This window comes from Rhyacophila brunnea, unplaced genomic scaffold, assembly GCF_057557595.1.
Source record: "Rhyacophila brunnea isolate RB1 unplaced genomic scaffold, BYU_Rbru_1.0 scaffold_22, whole genome shotgun sequence".
Classification (NCBI taxonomy): domain Eukaryota; kingdom Metazoa; phylum Arthropoda; class Insecta; order Trichoptera; family Rhyacophilidae; genus Rhyacophila; species Rhyacophila brunnea.
Genome location: NW_028232882.1, coordinates 12429079 through 12444912, shown reverse-complemented (window position 1 = coordinate 12444912; position 15834 = coordinate 12429079). Strand labels below are relative to the sequence as shown.

The 15834-nt window shown below is 31.9% G+C and overlaps 1 protein-coding gene across 2 annotated transcripts in view; it reads right to left on the bottom strand.

Moving 5' to 3' along the window:
* Positions 1-2122: 2122 nt before the first annotated feature.
* INPP5E (Inositol-3-phosphate synthase) overlaps positions 2123-15834 on the bottom strand; it is a 28982-nt gene continuing 15270 nt past the window's right edge. The window contains exons 7-10 of one of the 2 annotated variants that reach the window (XM_085949650.1): positions 14213-14324; positions 12201-12348; positions 11670-11766; positions 2123-3480 (exon numbers count right to left, since the gene is read on the bottom strand). In XM_085949650.1, coding sequence (XP_085805776.1) covers positions 3367-3480; positions 11670-11766; positions 12201-12348; positions 14213-14324 — 471 coding nt within the window. In that variant the 3' untranslated portion in view covers positions 2123-3366. Of the gene's footprint in view, positions 3481-9317; positions 11767-12200; positions 12349-14212; positions 14325-15834 lie in introns of those variants that run through there. The other variant, XM_085949651.1, reaches the window with a different exon arrangement.

Genomic DNA, 15834 nt, shown 5'->3' with positions numbered 1-15834 from the left:
CCATTGGTAGTTTAAATTATGTAATATTATATTAGATATGTATATACATATTATGTATAGAGCCCGAGTGAAATTAATATAAGGTGTTTAAAAAATGTCTTTCTTGTCTGAGTTTTGTATTCAATTTTCCAACTTCTTTCCAGGGAATCTTTCTAATCTATACAACAAACAATACATACATAATAATATATACTATGTAGAAATAGATCATTCACACATTTCACAGTATAATATATAAAATAGTATTTTTATACATGGATATAGTACTATCCTATCATAATTCTATATAAAAAAGATATAATAAAAATTGTTATAATGACATAATGAAATTTTATCGATCATAAAATGACTAACAATTGTATTAATATTCAATGAAAAATAATGTTTCTAGTAGATAACAATAAAAAGACAAAAACTTGTTTAATCGGTAGGAATTTTCAATGAAAGATCAGAATACTAGTTTCTAGATTTTTAAATGAGAAGATAGGTCAGATTCAATTTGTACAGATTGATTGATATTATTTTGATAAATAACAATAATTCAAATATATTTTAATTATAATTTCTTATAACTATTGTAATTATTATCAAATGCGTATGATGCTGGCAATTTTAACAGCTAATTACGGTAATTACAGTCAAAAAACTTACTCAATAAAAAACATAATAAATGAATTAATATTTAGAGACATTCAATATAAAATAAATGTAAACAGCTTTATTATTACATATTTAAATATTTAAAAGAAAAATGGAACAAAACAGAAAAAAAACCACACATACAAGATTCGTATCATTCAACCTGAATCAAACAAATTAAACTAAACCATAGACAATATACGTACAAATTGAATGAGTAGAAAGTAGACCGGAAATGGTTTGAGATTTGACGTTTGCTTCAATGTGTCATTGAAAATAAAACCATTCTTGGACCATCAGAAATGGATTGACAAACGTCAAACCAATTCGGATGGTTCATAGACTAATGACGATCTGTCAAACTTCAGAAAAGCGTTTCCGTGGACATTCTACCAAACTGTCCCAAATCCAACCGTGCGATTTGATTTATTCAATTCAGGTTGAATGATACGAACCTACAATAAAATTGATAGTGTTGCCCTTGTAATAAAAAAATTGACATACTTGTTTATTTTTCATTAAGATTAAATTACACAAGATATTATGTAATACATAATATTATTATGTAAGCAGTTTAAGCAATGTATTTTTTCCTAAATTAATATGGTCGACTGTTGAAATACGAGATTCTTTTAGATTTTGTGTTGGACACATTTTTTGAGCTTTATTTAAGATAATAAGTCTAGTAGGGCACTATAGTATTAGAAAAGGTATAATAAATAATTACGATAAGGGCTCGAAAACTAACTACTTATATAAATGTTTTATAATACCCATTAATGTACTAGATGAGATACGGAAAATATATGATGGATTGTCAATTCTATTTACGCTTTTAGAGCTTTAGAAAATTCTTAATTTGTATATAAATTTAATAGCATACTTGATACATGTTATCGAAAAATGTAACGAAAAAAACGGGTCTGATTCAGACTTGCATGACTATCTGCTACACACGATCAGTTATACTTACTCAAGCGTACAGTGTACAAATTCAAACATTGTCATGTAGTATGAATTGTCAAAATACTTGTAGAATATTATCAAAGACACTCTCATATAAACATGTGTAAAAAAAATGCACAAGTATACCGCACAACGATGCAATTACTCGTACGATTCATATAGTTTTTTTTAATAAATTTTCAGGACGAACAATAGCATGTTATTAAACAAATTCACAAAGTGTCTAGAAAGTAACAGTTAGTCATCATTTTGAACATTGTTTTGTGAGGACATATTGACGGAGAATTAATTATCTAGCAAATAATATACACAACCGAAAAATATTCAGCTACGACACGTGGTCATCATCTAAATGTAGTATGTTACATTTAATTTTTTGGTGAGATTTTATAACCTACAAGAGGCCAGTATGTTAATTTTCAAGCAAGTTGGTGTAATTCAACCGTGTTTAGGAAAAAGGGCGTAACCCTCACAGAACAAATTTTACAGGAGGGGCAAAAAAAGTTTTTTTGAATTATTTTGGTTTAATATTAAAAAAAAATAAGCACAGACATTGGGTGCGGTGATTGATGATTTGGTGTATTTAATTTGTGATCTAATAATAATTAAAGAAGTTTTTACAGAAAAATCATTAAAATTGAGGGTAAATGCTTTTTCCCTTAAATTAAAACTTAATTAAAGCTCAATTAAAACCTGAATTTAGATAATAATTCGGCATTTGCGGCTTACTTCCTTTTTATAGAACGTGTATTTAGTTGTATACTTTGTTAATATCTAATAAAAGCACTTTTCGAAAAATCGAGGGTTACGGCCTTTTTCCTAAACACAGTCGATATGCTAGCTTTTTTGTGTGAAATTTTAAGCAGTTTGCGTTGTCAAAAAACGGTAGATTTAACGCCATACGCCAGATGTCTATTTAAAAATGTTAGGTCTGGCAAGATTATTAAAACTATTAAAAATTAATTTTCAGAAAAAAATATTACAAATTAATAACATGTTCTTTGTCTCTCTTAAAAAGTTACTAAAAATGAGATTATACTTTTGATATATCGAAAAGTATACCTTTTTATAATCAAAATTATAATTAAGGCATAGCGCATTCATCTCAATTGTTCCCTTGAACTACAAGACCACTTTTATTATCTTTCTCATCTTATCAAGCATTCATTGGTCATAAAAAATGATAGAATACCTATTAGAAACATGAAAGAATAAGGTCAACTCCAGATGGCGTTGATTTCACACACGTGTAACCTGTCAATAATTTAAATTCTACTACCTACTTCCCGTTTACCGATTAAACAACATTATAGTCTAAATTGCACTGATCTTTCTCGCTTTTAAAATTACCAGTATTTTTTTATCATGTTAGATCCTAATGGGCCTCCACAGAGTGAAGGTTATATTAACAGATTTTTTGTTTTTTTTTTTACGAGAAATGGATGTTAGCCACTTGCTCAACCTATTAGGTCTATACTCTGGGTCCAAACACGCATTGAAAAACAATATGTGAATTTTTTCAGACTCGGGGGATTCGAATCCAGTCATTAGTTTACAATAAGTAGTAAAATTAAAAACAACATCTCACACATGTCCTTATGAAGGCAGTGTGTACATTTCAAAACATTTAATACAATTTTGTATCATATAAAGTAAACTTCTCACCCAAAGAGAACAATATATACTCGACTCATTCTTGGAACATACTAATTAGCCACGCCTACTTCTTGCACACCGGAAGGTGTGCTTCTATATTCATGGTTAAGCGGTTTCGCCATAACGGGTAAGCTTTACCGCTACAACTGCTACAACAGCGCCCGAGGTGGGAGAAATAAATAAACTGGAATGGTAGAAACCACCTCGACCACTGGATTCCTACAAATATATAAATTAATTAAATTTTTTCGAGCCCTATCTATTATGTATTTAGTAATATCCAACAAGAAGGCAACGGTAGTGTTTTAAGTTTTTGGTACATACACAAAATCAACATAGATCACAGGCACATATAATATTAATGAATAAATTATTATTGCATAGACCTAAATACATTTCTGACTAGAGGGACAGTAAAGAGGCCCAGTTCTTGCCATTATACGTTCCTTAAGATTCCAAGTAATTAATAACTTTATACCACAATATCTCAGCAAATCTAGATGTCTGCAAAATTTGGATACGGTGGTTAGAATTTATTAAAATGCCAGGGGCTGTATTTTTGATTCTCTCTCACTTTGACAGATAAAATTTCGGTGGCACTTTTCATACATTTCAGTACACATAGAGGTCAGCGGTGTCAGACTTTCGCGTTATCTACATTTGTTCCCAGTGCTCTGCACCTACTATGGCTAGAGTACTGAATGACACATGGTTTGAAAGGTAGGGAATATATCTACACACCAACAAAAGAAAAAAATGACAATTGCTAAAATGGCACTTACAACAAAATCGAAACAATAACATTATCTAACGGTTAACTTCCGCACAAAAGCAAGAAAACTACCGAAAACGGAAGGAGGGAGAAGAGGGTTAGCAGAGGCCAAATGATTTCTTTTATCAAAAAACCAAAATAGAGGATAATTGGTAGCATCAAACACACACATAGTAAAAAAATCTGTAACATAAAATCCTACAGTCAACTCCTTTCTCTCTTTTATTCGTCCTCTAGGAGCACAATAATTATGGTCACCGCACTGCGGATGTATCCAAATAATATTTAAAAAAAATTATCTCATGTTATAGTTTGAAGAATACTATCCCATGTTAGCGTGAGACATTACATAATATGCCTTCTTTTCTTAGTAGAGAGGTTTCTTAAAGATTTCATTACATCACAGCAAAGTCCCTCGACTAGAAGTTTCACGTACATTACTGCAAGTATTTTAGTTCAATTTAAGATTTGTAAAAAGCTTAACATTTTATTTAACTAAAATACATAAAATTAATTGCACCCTCAGACTGAAATTGTTTTAAGTTACGGTTGCTCAGAAAGCATCGCTATAGAGGTAAGAGTTAACTTTTAAACCTACATACAAATATATAAATGACTAGCATTATATGCAGATTCACTATGACTAGATATAGCTCATTGTTTTTTTTTTATAAATTAATGTTTCTAAAGGTAAGGAATTTTACATGAGAAATTTGATGATATGAAATGTAACACTTAAATATTATGAAAACAAACAGAAAATCAGGTAAATACATAATTTGTACGAAGAGATTGTAAAGTCAAGATGTCAGATATGAATCACACAATATTTTTGTATGTATTACAGTAAAACCACGTTAATTCAAAATCACAAACTAACGAAATAACATCCCCACGATGGCCGAGCAGCTTATAATGTTGTGGGTCTCAGGTCCAAATCCTGAGTCTGGCAAATACACATATTGTTTTTCAATTTGTGTTTGGAGTCAGAGTATAGACCTAATAGGTTGAGCAAGTGGCCAACATCCATTTCTCGTAAAAACAAAAATCTGTTGATACAAAACCTTCACTGTGTGGAGGTCCATATTATGATCCTATTAGGATCAGACATGGTCAAAAGAAAAGTTCGAAATCAACAGGATAGAAATCTTAATAAATTGAATTTGAAATAAAAAATATATGACAAAAAATATTAAAACTGTAAACTTGTTTGAGATCACTATAAATAGATGTTATGAATTTTCGCAAAAATTTCAATTTAGGGCGAATTTCGAATTAACAGTGTTCGTATTAACGGGGTTTTACTGTATGTATCTATCGAAAGATGGTTAGGTAGTAAAGTTTTATACAAGATGTCAAAATGTCAATAGAAATAACAATAAGATTCGGAAACAAAATATGTCACTTATTCATTTCAATCGATAGCATTAACAACAGTTTATTTATAAATTGAAGATTTACCATTTTCACAAATACTAAATCATTTTATAACAGTGGCGAAGACTTCTTACTAAGCAAATATTTAGAGCTAACATTAAAAAAAGGATTATTTGATATTTAATGTTTACCTTGGCATCTGGCTGACTGCTCAGAAATCTCACGATTATTCAAACCTATTTGACACCTTTAAAGTAATATTAAAATAATGTATGGATGAATGAGCAATTTGCAACGAGCTTACGACATACCAGAAAAATAAAACTGTATGTTTGTAAAATGTTAATTGTATAGGAGTGACAGTCAGATACGGAGTCTGGGCAGTTTAACTTTCAGGTAGTTTAACTTTTAGTTTGAGACGTTTGATCATGAAATAGTATAATAAATGGAAATTTTAATATACCTACTTAAAATCATTAATAATTAAAGCTACATTATTTAATATAATAATGTTATTTTGTAAAATGTTGAAGTCTCGTAAGTATGACTGTTAAAGTGTGCATGTTTTTTTAATTACTCATAGCTAACCCAACAGGCAGTCTTCGCCACTGTGCTATAATATTATAAAACAATGGAATGTTTCAAAATTTTAAAATAGCCGAATATGTTTAAAAAAAAATAAGCCATGATTAATATACACATTATGTAATAACATTTCAGTAAAATAGGTTTTTTAACAACATTTAAATAATGTTTTTAATACTGGTAGAATTATTAAATTTTGATACGATAAATATTGCTTTTGGTTAAAATTCCTAATCACTATTAGGTATTGTTTTAGTTTATAATTGAAGTCCAATGTATGAATTCATAGGTCAAACCATTTCCAAAGAAATAAGTTACGGTTGCACATCTGCTAGCTAGTAATCCTTCAAATTAAATAAGAAAAATTTAGACATGCAAAGGAATTTTTAACGAAGAGACATTCAAGAGAGACAAGAGTCAGAACACTCGTTATATATGTACATATTTAAGAAAACACAAAGATTTACAAGTATGATAATGTTGTAAGAGGAAACCGGTCTTATATAAATTATTATCATTTTGAAATATCATAATATGACATCACAGTCTAAAGGCCAGTTCAGATTAGTCGAGTGGCGACAAATTTAGAAGGTAACTAAACGTGTATGAGCACACAAATTTAGTCGAGTCAATCCATTTTGTTCTAATTTTTCAGTCGAGTAGCGGCCCCCACCAGCTCTCACTAAATACCAAAGAAGCCACGAGATAAGTCCGAACACGTTATCTTTAATCAAGTTCATTAGTTGTCGTAGAATTTCTTCCTCCAATTCTTCTGATATAGCTATTACAAATGAAGGTATTAACTTATTTATTTTTGCTTTGTTACGTTGTTACTTTGACACGTCACTCACTAATGTACTGTGTTCGGACACTTTTACTTACACTTACTAAATCATTCGCCACTAGATTAAACTACTCGACTAATCCGAACCGGCCTAAAGAGATGGGGGTTGAAAAATACTGAAAATCGTAAGACATTATATATAGATGACCCCTTACCATCAAGAATAACACTAAATAAAAAATAAAAGTACAAAAATTTAAACGTACCTAATTATTTCAGTTTTGGTTAAACATCACTTAATTATTATCCAATTAATTTTTTTTGACAATATGTAGAGTGGTGTCAGATTCTTTTGGAAGTATAGGTGTTAGTATTGTAATAACCCGTTTCAATGTGCATGGATTTATTGCTGACAGTACGTATTATTACGGCCATAACAAGAAAATGCACATTTTGCAAATTGCAAGATTGCATGGATGGATCAAAAAAGTTCAGCAGCTTCTGAATTTTCACATGATAGTTGGAACTTGTGCAGTATCTGCGCCTGCGCAGTAGAACGATAGTGGCGAGCCCGCCGGAAAAAATAGAAACTGCACCGCGCAGAGCATTTTAACATTTATCAATTTTCACAACCTATCAAATAGCACCATAAAATGACAACAATGTGTCTCGTTAACGCTTGAAGAATGATATTGGCGAGACAGTTAGCACTGTAAACAGTTGTTATCGCGATAGTTTAATTAACACACTAACGGTGCCAGAAAATCCATGCACGTGTACAGGCCACCATTACTTTCAAATGACACCAACACCATTACGAAATGATTTTGCCATGGACGCGCTGCCAGAAGAATATGTCCTTCCTCTACCTACCTGATAATAATGTAATAATAATCTAAAAATGATTCCGAATTTCACAGACCAAAAATTAGCAGTTTGGGACTGCTAGAAATATAATTTTAGTGTTATGCAAATTATTGCATTATAAATTATACCACAGTTAAAGTAAACCAATTTAATGTGGCATTAATTTCAATTAAATTGTTAATAACGAAAATCTGCTTTAATTATGCAGTAGCTCACATTGCAATTAATATTTTTGTATCAATTACATATTACAAATTGTCAATATCTTGTTATTTATCACCCAATACAAAGTACATTAAAATAAAAATATATCATTTAATAATGTCACAATACATTATGTAAATACATAAATTTATGATGTATGTTGTAAAATTATAGCTTACTAAATTGTGCATGTCAAAATAATATAAATATTTTATAAATCTTTTTATAATGTACGTATTAGTAGCTCTTTGGTAGTTAATTAAAATAGATTCTTTTAAATTTAAATAAATAATTATCTGTTTTAGGATTCGACACAATAATTAAAAATATGATGTCAAAGGTTACTGAAATATCATCACCATTCAGGTAAAAGTCGCCAACACTCAAATAGCCAGTTTTGAGTTGAGTATGTATGTCACCCGAAGCGTAAAATTATGTTCTAAGATGCAAAAGTCACCACAGTACATTAGTTAGTAAAATGTTGCTTAAATCCGTATCGTTTGTTTTTCACTGAATGATTTTCAGTAATAAGTCATTATAGGTGTATAGAGATTATTGACACTATAAAAAATAAATTCTTCATTATAAATATAGAAGCAAATGTTACTAAACTATGCATGGTGACTTACTGATTTGTCATTTGAAAACTTCTAATACTCGTATGAAACAGGCAAAAATAACTAAACTGGAATAGTTACTTTAGCTTGTCATAATAAGATCGTATTTATCCAGATTATTAACAAACATAAGTCACCAAACCACATTGTAGCTATCTTGCCTCCTTCAAACTTTCCAGATGTATTAATTAGCATCAAAAAGTAAAAGTAACATAAAGAATTTATTAAGAAGACATGAGAAAATTATTTAATATTAGATAAAACCTTAAAATCTGATCTTTTCTTCATCTTCAAATTTTCAAATTGCAATATCACGAAATGATGTTTTTTGGGTTGGTGAATTTTGCCTGAACGGTGATGATATATTCTCTGATTGAATATTGCACAAATGTGTATTGTGTTTTTCTTAGTTTAACTTCATTCATTGAAAGTTTCAGTTATGGTTCTTTATAACCGGTATCATATGCGTGAAGGTGTTATTAACTCAATGAAAGTAATTCAAAGATTGCTTACGGGGAGACGTGCCATTTGAAGGTCGGTGGATGTATGTGGCAGTGAAAAACTAGAAACTGAAAAAAGTGAAGGCGGCTAGGGTATATATGGGTACATAGGGCATACTATGGCCATATTTTCCGCAACACATGATGCAGGGGTAGAAAGATATACTCTTGGCTATGCAGCCTCTGAAAGTGGATCAATGTCAAAGTCGTTCTGATACGACTGACCCAGGAGAGGGAAGTGCACTGCAAGTTGGTTGCCAGCGTTCAATAGAAGAAGGCACCAAAAAGTAGAAGAGGATTGAGTTATCAATGATTGCAAAAAAAACCACCATGGTTGGGGAGGAATTCTTGGGAACCAGGAACTATCCCAGCACAGCTATTCTTAACAGTTAGCACTTTAGCACGTTTCCGTTATTTTCATTGGTCCAAATTAACACCGAAGTCGTTCCATACACAAGGCGGTTATCGACTGTTATCTACAATATTGTCGGTCTACATGTCGGTTAAATTCGTTTGTGCTGGCAGATACGACCGAACCCAAGAATTTTGAATTGAAACGTCAAACATATCAACATAACCTACAATTTTATTAGTTATGTCAGTGCGATTGCAACACAAATGTAATTGCAGTAAAACAAATATTATGTTACTATTAGCTCCTACTAGTCACTCGATATTTGACAGCTGGGGAACTATAAAAGAAGGCGGCAGCGGTGACGTAATTATTTTTTAAAACAGTCAGATCTTGAATCTCAATTCTTAATATGTCAAATTGACATACTCTATCTCGCTCTAAAAGTTAATACAGCCAAGAGAGGGCTGTTCAAAGATAGCACTTTTTGACAGTTCAGACGGTTAACTTATTGTAATAATTAACTGCCTGAATACATAAAGTGGTAAATGCGATATATTTATCACATGTAGCTCTTTTTGGATGTTAAGTGATATGTTAGAATAACCTTGCTGGTTGTCGCTCTTCCAATGACGATGATAAGAATATATAGCACCATAACCAGGATAAACAAAGCAATATTTGAATTGTTTTTATTGAGTTAACACCCCCGTCTATGAATCGAATAATATTATTACGTAATCAGCGTAGTACAAAAAGAAATGAGGCACGAACATCATCACATATCCTAGGATGCCATTCCAGTAATACTGACAAGTGACAAGATAAGGCGAAAGACTTAATTTCTAATTTACCCATTGAAACCAAAAAAAGCATTTTGAACTTTACAAGAATTAATTTTTGGACATACATAGTTGAATAATAAATAATTGTTTTTGATATTGAATTTCGTCATTACGAAATAGCAATGACATTTTTATGTAATCTACCCTTGTTTAGCTAGATAGATTCTAAATAGAATAAATAGTAGCATTTAAGGTTATTTTCTACATCTCAGTACCAAATCAATATCGGTGTTGTCATACGTATGTATATTTTGATTTTAAAAATTATTTCAAGGGTGAAAGCTTAGAGAGATAGTGTACTTCATTATAGAGCACAGTTACATGTAAACAACATGGTACCATAAAATGATTTTAATGTCAATCAAAATATAACATATTGCAGGCATTCTGACAGTAAAAATATACAGGCGGCTCTCGACTTTCGTACATAATTCGTTCCTGGAAATGTGGACGAATGTTGAATGTATGAAAGTACAGTAATATAAAAAAACATCAAAAAGTGTTAAAATATTTATTTATCGATGAGTATAATAAAGTTAACGAGGTGTATTAGTAATCAGGTGTTTTCTTTATAAACTCGTCAAGAGATAGTTGAATACCACCCTTTTTTCTTTGTGGAGACTGCATGGACGAAAGTCGATGGCCGTCTGTATTCTATTCTTGTCAAAATTAAAATTCCATGGCTAGGTAGCCAAATAGTGTCGCTCACCTAATAAAATCAGTAAATAATATAATGTTTGTCCTGTTAGGGAAAACCAAAAATATTGAAGAAACCCTTCTTTTGAAAGTTGGAGCTTGCTGGGGTTTTGCTATCAAGTTCGCTGAATCGAGTTTCAGTTAATGGTTTTCCGACTCTTTAGAGTTTGTTTAATTAAAATTATTAGACGACAGCTTTTATTCCATTGTACCCACTGCGAGTGGAATGTATCACGCCGGGATTATTGAGTTGTTATTACCTTGGTTACTCGAGTAACCAAGGTAATAACAATTCAGTAATCCTGTCACTATACAGTGTTGGCACTGGGGTTCTTGCACATTTTAAAAGCAAAATTTAGAAATCTGCATGTTTTAAATACTTATAATAATTCCATAAACTAATTGCAATTGATAAAAAAAAATCTTTTAGCTTCATGTAAAATAAATGTTCAGTTTTCGGTCATTTCTGTGAAGTTGGTATTTGTGTGGATAGGTCATACCCTCTACTGTCAGAATATCTGCAATATAATATTGATATTATTCATTATAGAAGTAAATAGTCTTGCCAAAACTACAAGATGTATGAACTACTTTGGATAATGGTTTGGTACAGAGCGTATAGACATTAATGGAATAGAATTAAAAATTGATTGGATAGTAAGTGTCAGATATTTTAGAGGTTAGGTTTACGACGAATGGGGAATGATTTAAATATTAGATATGAATTTGATATTATTATAATGAGGTTTGATCACAATTTGTAAGAATTACTATTAATGTAGATAAAAAAATTATTGTATAGTACACACGGCGGAGGTTCCGGGCGGATGATCTAATACTGCAGCTCGTCTCTTTATACCTTCTAAATACACTTCTCGATTGAACAGGCCGGCCGCCAAAGGTACACTGAAATACACATAAAGGCATATTGAAATACGCACAGAGGTACACCAATATACATACATAGGTATATTGAAATACACAAAAAGTACAGAACATAGTAAAAAGATTGATTATAATGGGTCTCAAATTTGTTAAGTCACTTTTAAATGGGCCGGTATGCTAAGAAGAGACCTGAATATTTAGCAGTACAATGAACTGCTGGAATTACCTTCAGTTTATTAAATTATATTGTGTTATGCATTTATAGTCAAGCAAGCGGTTTGATTTTGACAGGGATGATATAATAAGAGAATGAAACCCCTTACTGCATATACGACTTTGGATTTGGGTTTGACACGTCATGGTATCGATGCCAAAACATTACCTGTCTTTTCTTCATACCAGATTTGCACAACATATTTGTCTTATTCTTATGAAACGTATTGGTTAATACATACATATCAGTTCCGGGTCTCAAGGAGGCGGTAAAAAGAGCCCAGACAGGCTTGTGGTCGCTCGAACAAATCGATGGTACGGAGTCGTAAGCCAAACATTTGACTATGGACGCATTTTCTGATACTGGTATACTGCTACTTCTGCGAAGTCCTGCAAAACACATTTCGTATCGAGCCTTAGTAATTAAATAATATTCGTTATATATTAGTTCTCTCCAATTACGCTTTGTAGTTGAAACTAGCTTCACCAATGATTCTTCAACAATGACTAATTGCAGGGCACAGAAATATCATGCCATTAAGAGTAATGGCCTGGGTACTGGGACTGTCCATATGTAATGTTTGAAAGGGAAGATCGACTCCAGACAACTCAAGTCAAATGCAATAGTTGCGAAAACATCAATCCCTGCGGCGACTAAGTCAACCGCCATATTTGATGGCATGATATAATATGGTTTTTAAACCTTAATTTTTGTGTAATAGATTTAAGATTATCAAATTTTTTGGCATTTATTTCATGTTAGGATAAAATATATTCATTTGAATACTTTCCTTTTAAAGTGGCGGTATAGACTTTTTAAGTCATGTTTATGTAATTTTATTATTACAATTGCAAATAAAAGTGTGAAAAAAAACTGTTCCAGATAGACGTTTGACGTTTATATGCTGTCAAGCATCACAGTCGGAAAGACAATGCTATATTATTGATGTGATTTCGAAGTGAACCAAAAAGCAAAATAGCTTTAGCAAAATGTTTTATCACGACGGGTGAGTGGTTTTTACTCAGCTTATAATGTCATGGGTTCCGGGTTCGAGTCCCGGATCTGGAAAAAATTCACACATTTTTCAACGTGAGTTTCAACCTAGGTAGAGTATGGACCTAAAAGGTTAAGCAAGTGGCTAACATCTATTTCTCATAATCACAAAAATCCGTGAGTACATCACATACGCCTATACAATCTTATTAGGATCGACCGTGGTAAAAAAAAGCGGTATACGATTATCGCTTTTATTTATTCGATATAATTTGAAGCATACTTTTGACATTTTGTTTGCAGATACAAAATAACCTTTGTAGATTGGATAAATAAACAAATATATATTCATACTGAGGGGTAGGGGTTTACGTAGGGTGTTGATTTATACTTTTCACTTATTAAAAACACTGATTCAGGGACATTACGTAAGTATATTTCGCTTGACAAGTAACAATTAATTGCATTTGTAATCGCACGCTTTGGCGCAAAAAGGTGGCGAATCGTATTTAAAGGCGATGTTAAAGGCTCAAGGGTAGATTACCGACTGACCGTACTACCCACTCTCGACCCTCCGTCCGCCCAGAAACAGATAACGGTAACTTTCTTTTTCTTTGTTTCGCTGTGCATCACGGTCTAGCCTTGACTCATTTACAATTACAATATCATTATATTCCCAACTCTTGTCGGTTGGAGGATTTTTGATGGGGGATTTAGGCATTATGATAATATAATAAATATTATTTGGTATCAATACATATAAATTAACATTCACGTAAACATATCGATCTTCCAAAAGAATCATAATGACACACATCCGGTGCAACAACGTCACAAGTGCTAAAAAATAAAAAATGAGATTAATGTCAAAAAACATGCCTAATAGGTCACCGCACGTGGTGTGTCAATGTCATAAGTGTAGTTATTATAGTTTCCGTCAAAGATATTATATTATGTCAAATCATGAAACCATGTGACTCTATCAAGTTCACAATCTCCTGAAAAAAAGCGTGTTATGCACTTATATGACATTATTGCACCGGATGTGCGATATTTTGTTTTATTCCTAAATAAGACGTTTGTTATGAAAACAAGCGTCTCGAAACCTTACAATTTTTTGTTCCACTCGTGTATCCTCGTAAGTGTTATAATATATTGTATCATTTTATTCTACAATAGCTTTCCACCAAGAATAGATACCAGTCAGCTGCATTGAAGGACCCACATACTGAATAAAGTTGAAGTAAAAAGAGTAGATACCTGGTAAAGACGTGGAGGTTCCTTGTGTTTTAGTCTTAAAGAGAATACGATCGGTGTAGGCTGGAGCACGTTGCTTACTAGACGTGTCGAATCTTTGAGTACCGGGATCATACTGTCAACACAAAATCAAATAAGCCAGATCAAGTTACGTTGCTTGAGATTTTTACAGTTAATTGTCATTGTATGTATTTGGTTTTTGGGAAGTCACAGTGCATTTCTCTTCCTTCTACTTTTCTAGACATATCGGTTTCTGCCAACACAGTTACATTCACATTGTGCACACATATACAATTTAATCCATAATGTCGGAACATTATACAAAACTGTCAAAATATTTAAGCTGGATAAACGTAAATTTATATCAAACGAAGAAACATTGATTTTGTATTGGCGCTGTAAGGACCCACATGCCGTGTAAAGGTCGAAATTTGGGGTAACTTTAAAGCGCCGGCTAGACGCTCATGCTTTACCACAAGCTTACCTGCGTAAACCGGTTTGTGTCGGGAAAACTGTAGTTCGCGCAAATTTTTTGTACAAACTATACCGCGCAGGCAAGTTGTTGCGGTCTAGCCGGCGCGTATGAGCTAATTTTTAATAATTTGTATACTTCGTAAGAAAAATGTATTGTGTCATTATTATGCTCTATCTTTTCTCATCTTAGAAATAAACATTTCATGATCATATAACATATATTAATAGTTTATAAGCTAAATGACGTTGTTTGAAATTGAGAATAAAGCCATATTTTGGTACATCAGCGCAACTATTCTATACACAAGGTTGCTATTTGCAGCTATAGAGGGTAGTTTATCATATTTATGTATTGAGGTGGTTAATTGTTACAATAAGTTAACCGTCTGAACTGTCAAGAAGTGCTATGTTTTAACAGCATCTCTCTTGGCTGTGTTAACTTTCAGAGCGAGATAGACAGTTTAGACAGCTAACTTATTGTAACATTATACCTCAATACATAAATATGATAAACTACCCTTGTTAGCAGCCGATAGCAGCCTTGTGTATATAATAGACCTACAGGTGTCTGTGATTTGATCACCTTTTAAAATTATTCTTATGTCGATATATCCATAATACTTTACTTTTATTCAAAATTAACAATATATTTGGTAAATATTTTATTGGAGTTTCCAATTGACTCATAATTTTTAGGAGAAATTGCAACATTTTGCATTCTATTCTACTACTTGCCATGATATACATGTATTTTAATATTGATGGTTTAATATATTATTATCTGAAGGTTCATTCTTTCCTGAGTGATATAAAATTTCATTGGCTCACCTGTCTTAGGTGAAACATCGGAATCTTTAATAAAAGTCAAAACTATGAACATGTAAAACCTATGTGAAATTAGCTAAAATCGTATCCTATATAATATAGCAACGACTCCGTGAGAATATGAAAAATTTGCAATCAATCTCTTCATACATACCTCCATCCCAGTGGCGAAGGCTCCATACTAAGCGATTATTTAAAGCCTACCTTCTAAGAAAACTATATCTTCAAGTATTTATTTCAAATTTAAATACAATATACATAAATAAAAATATGGAATATTTTAAAATATTAAGAGTCATCTATGGCAGGGGTTCCCAACCTTTTTG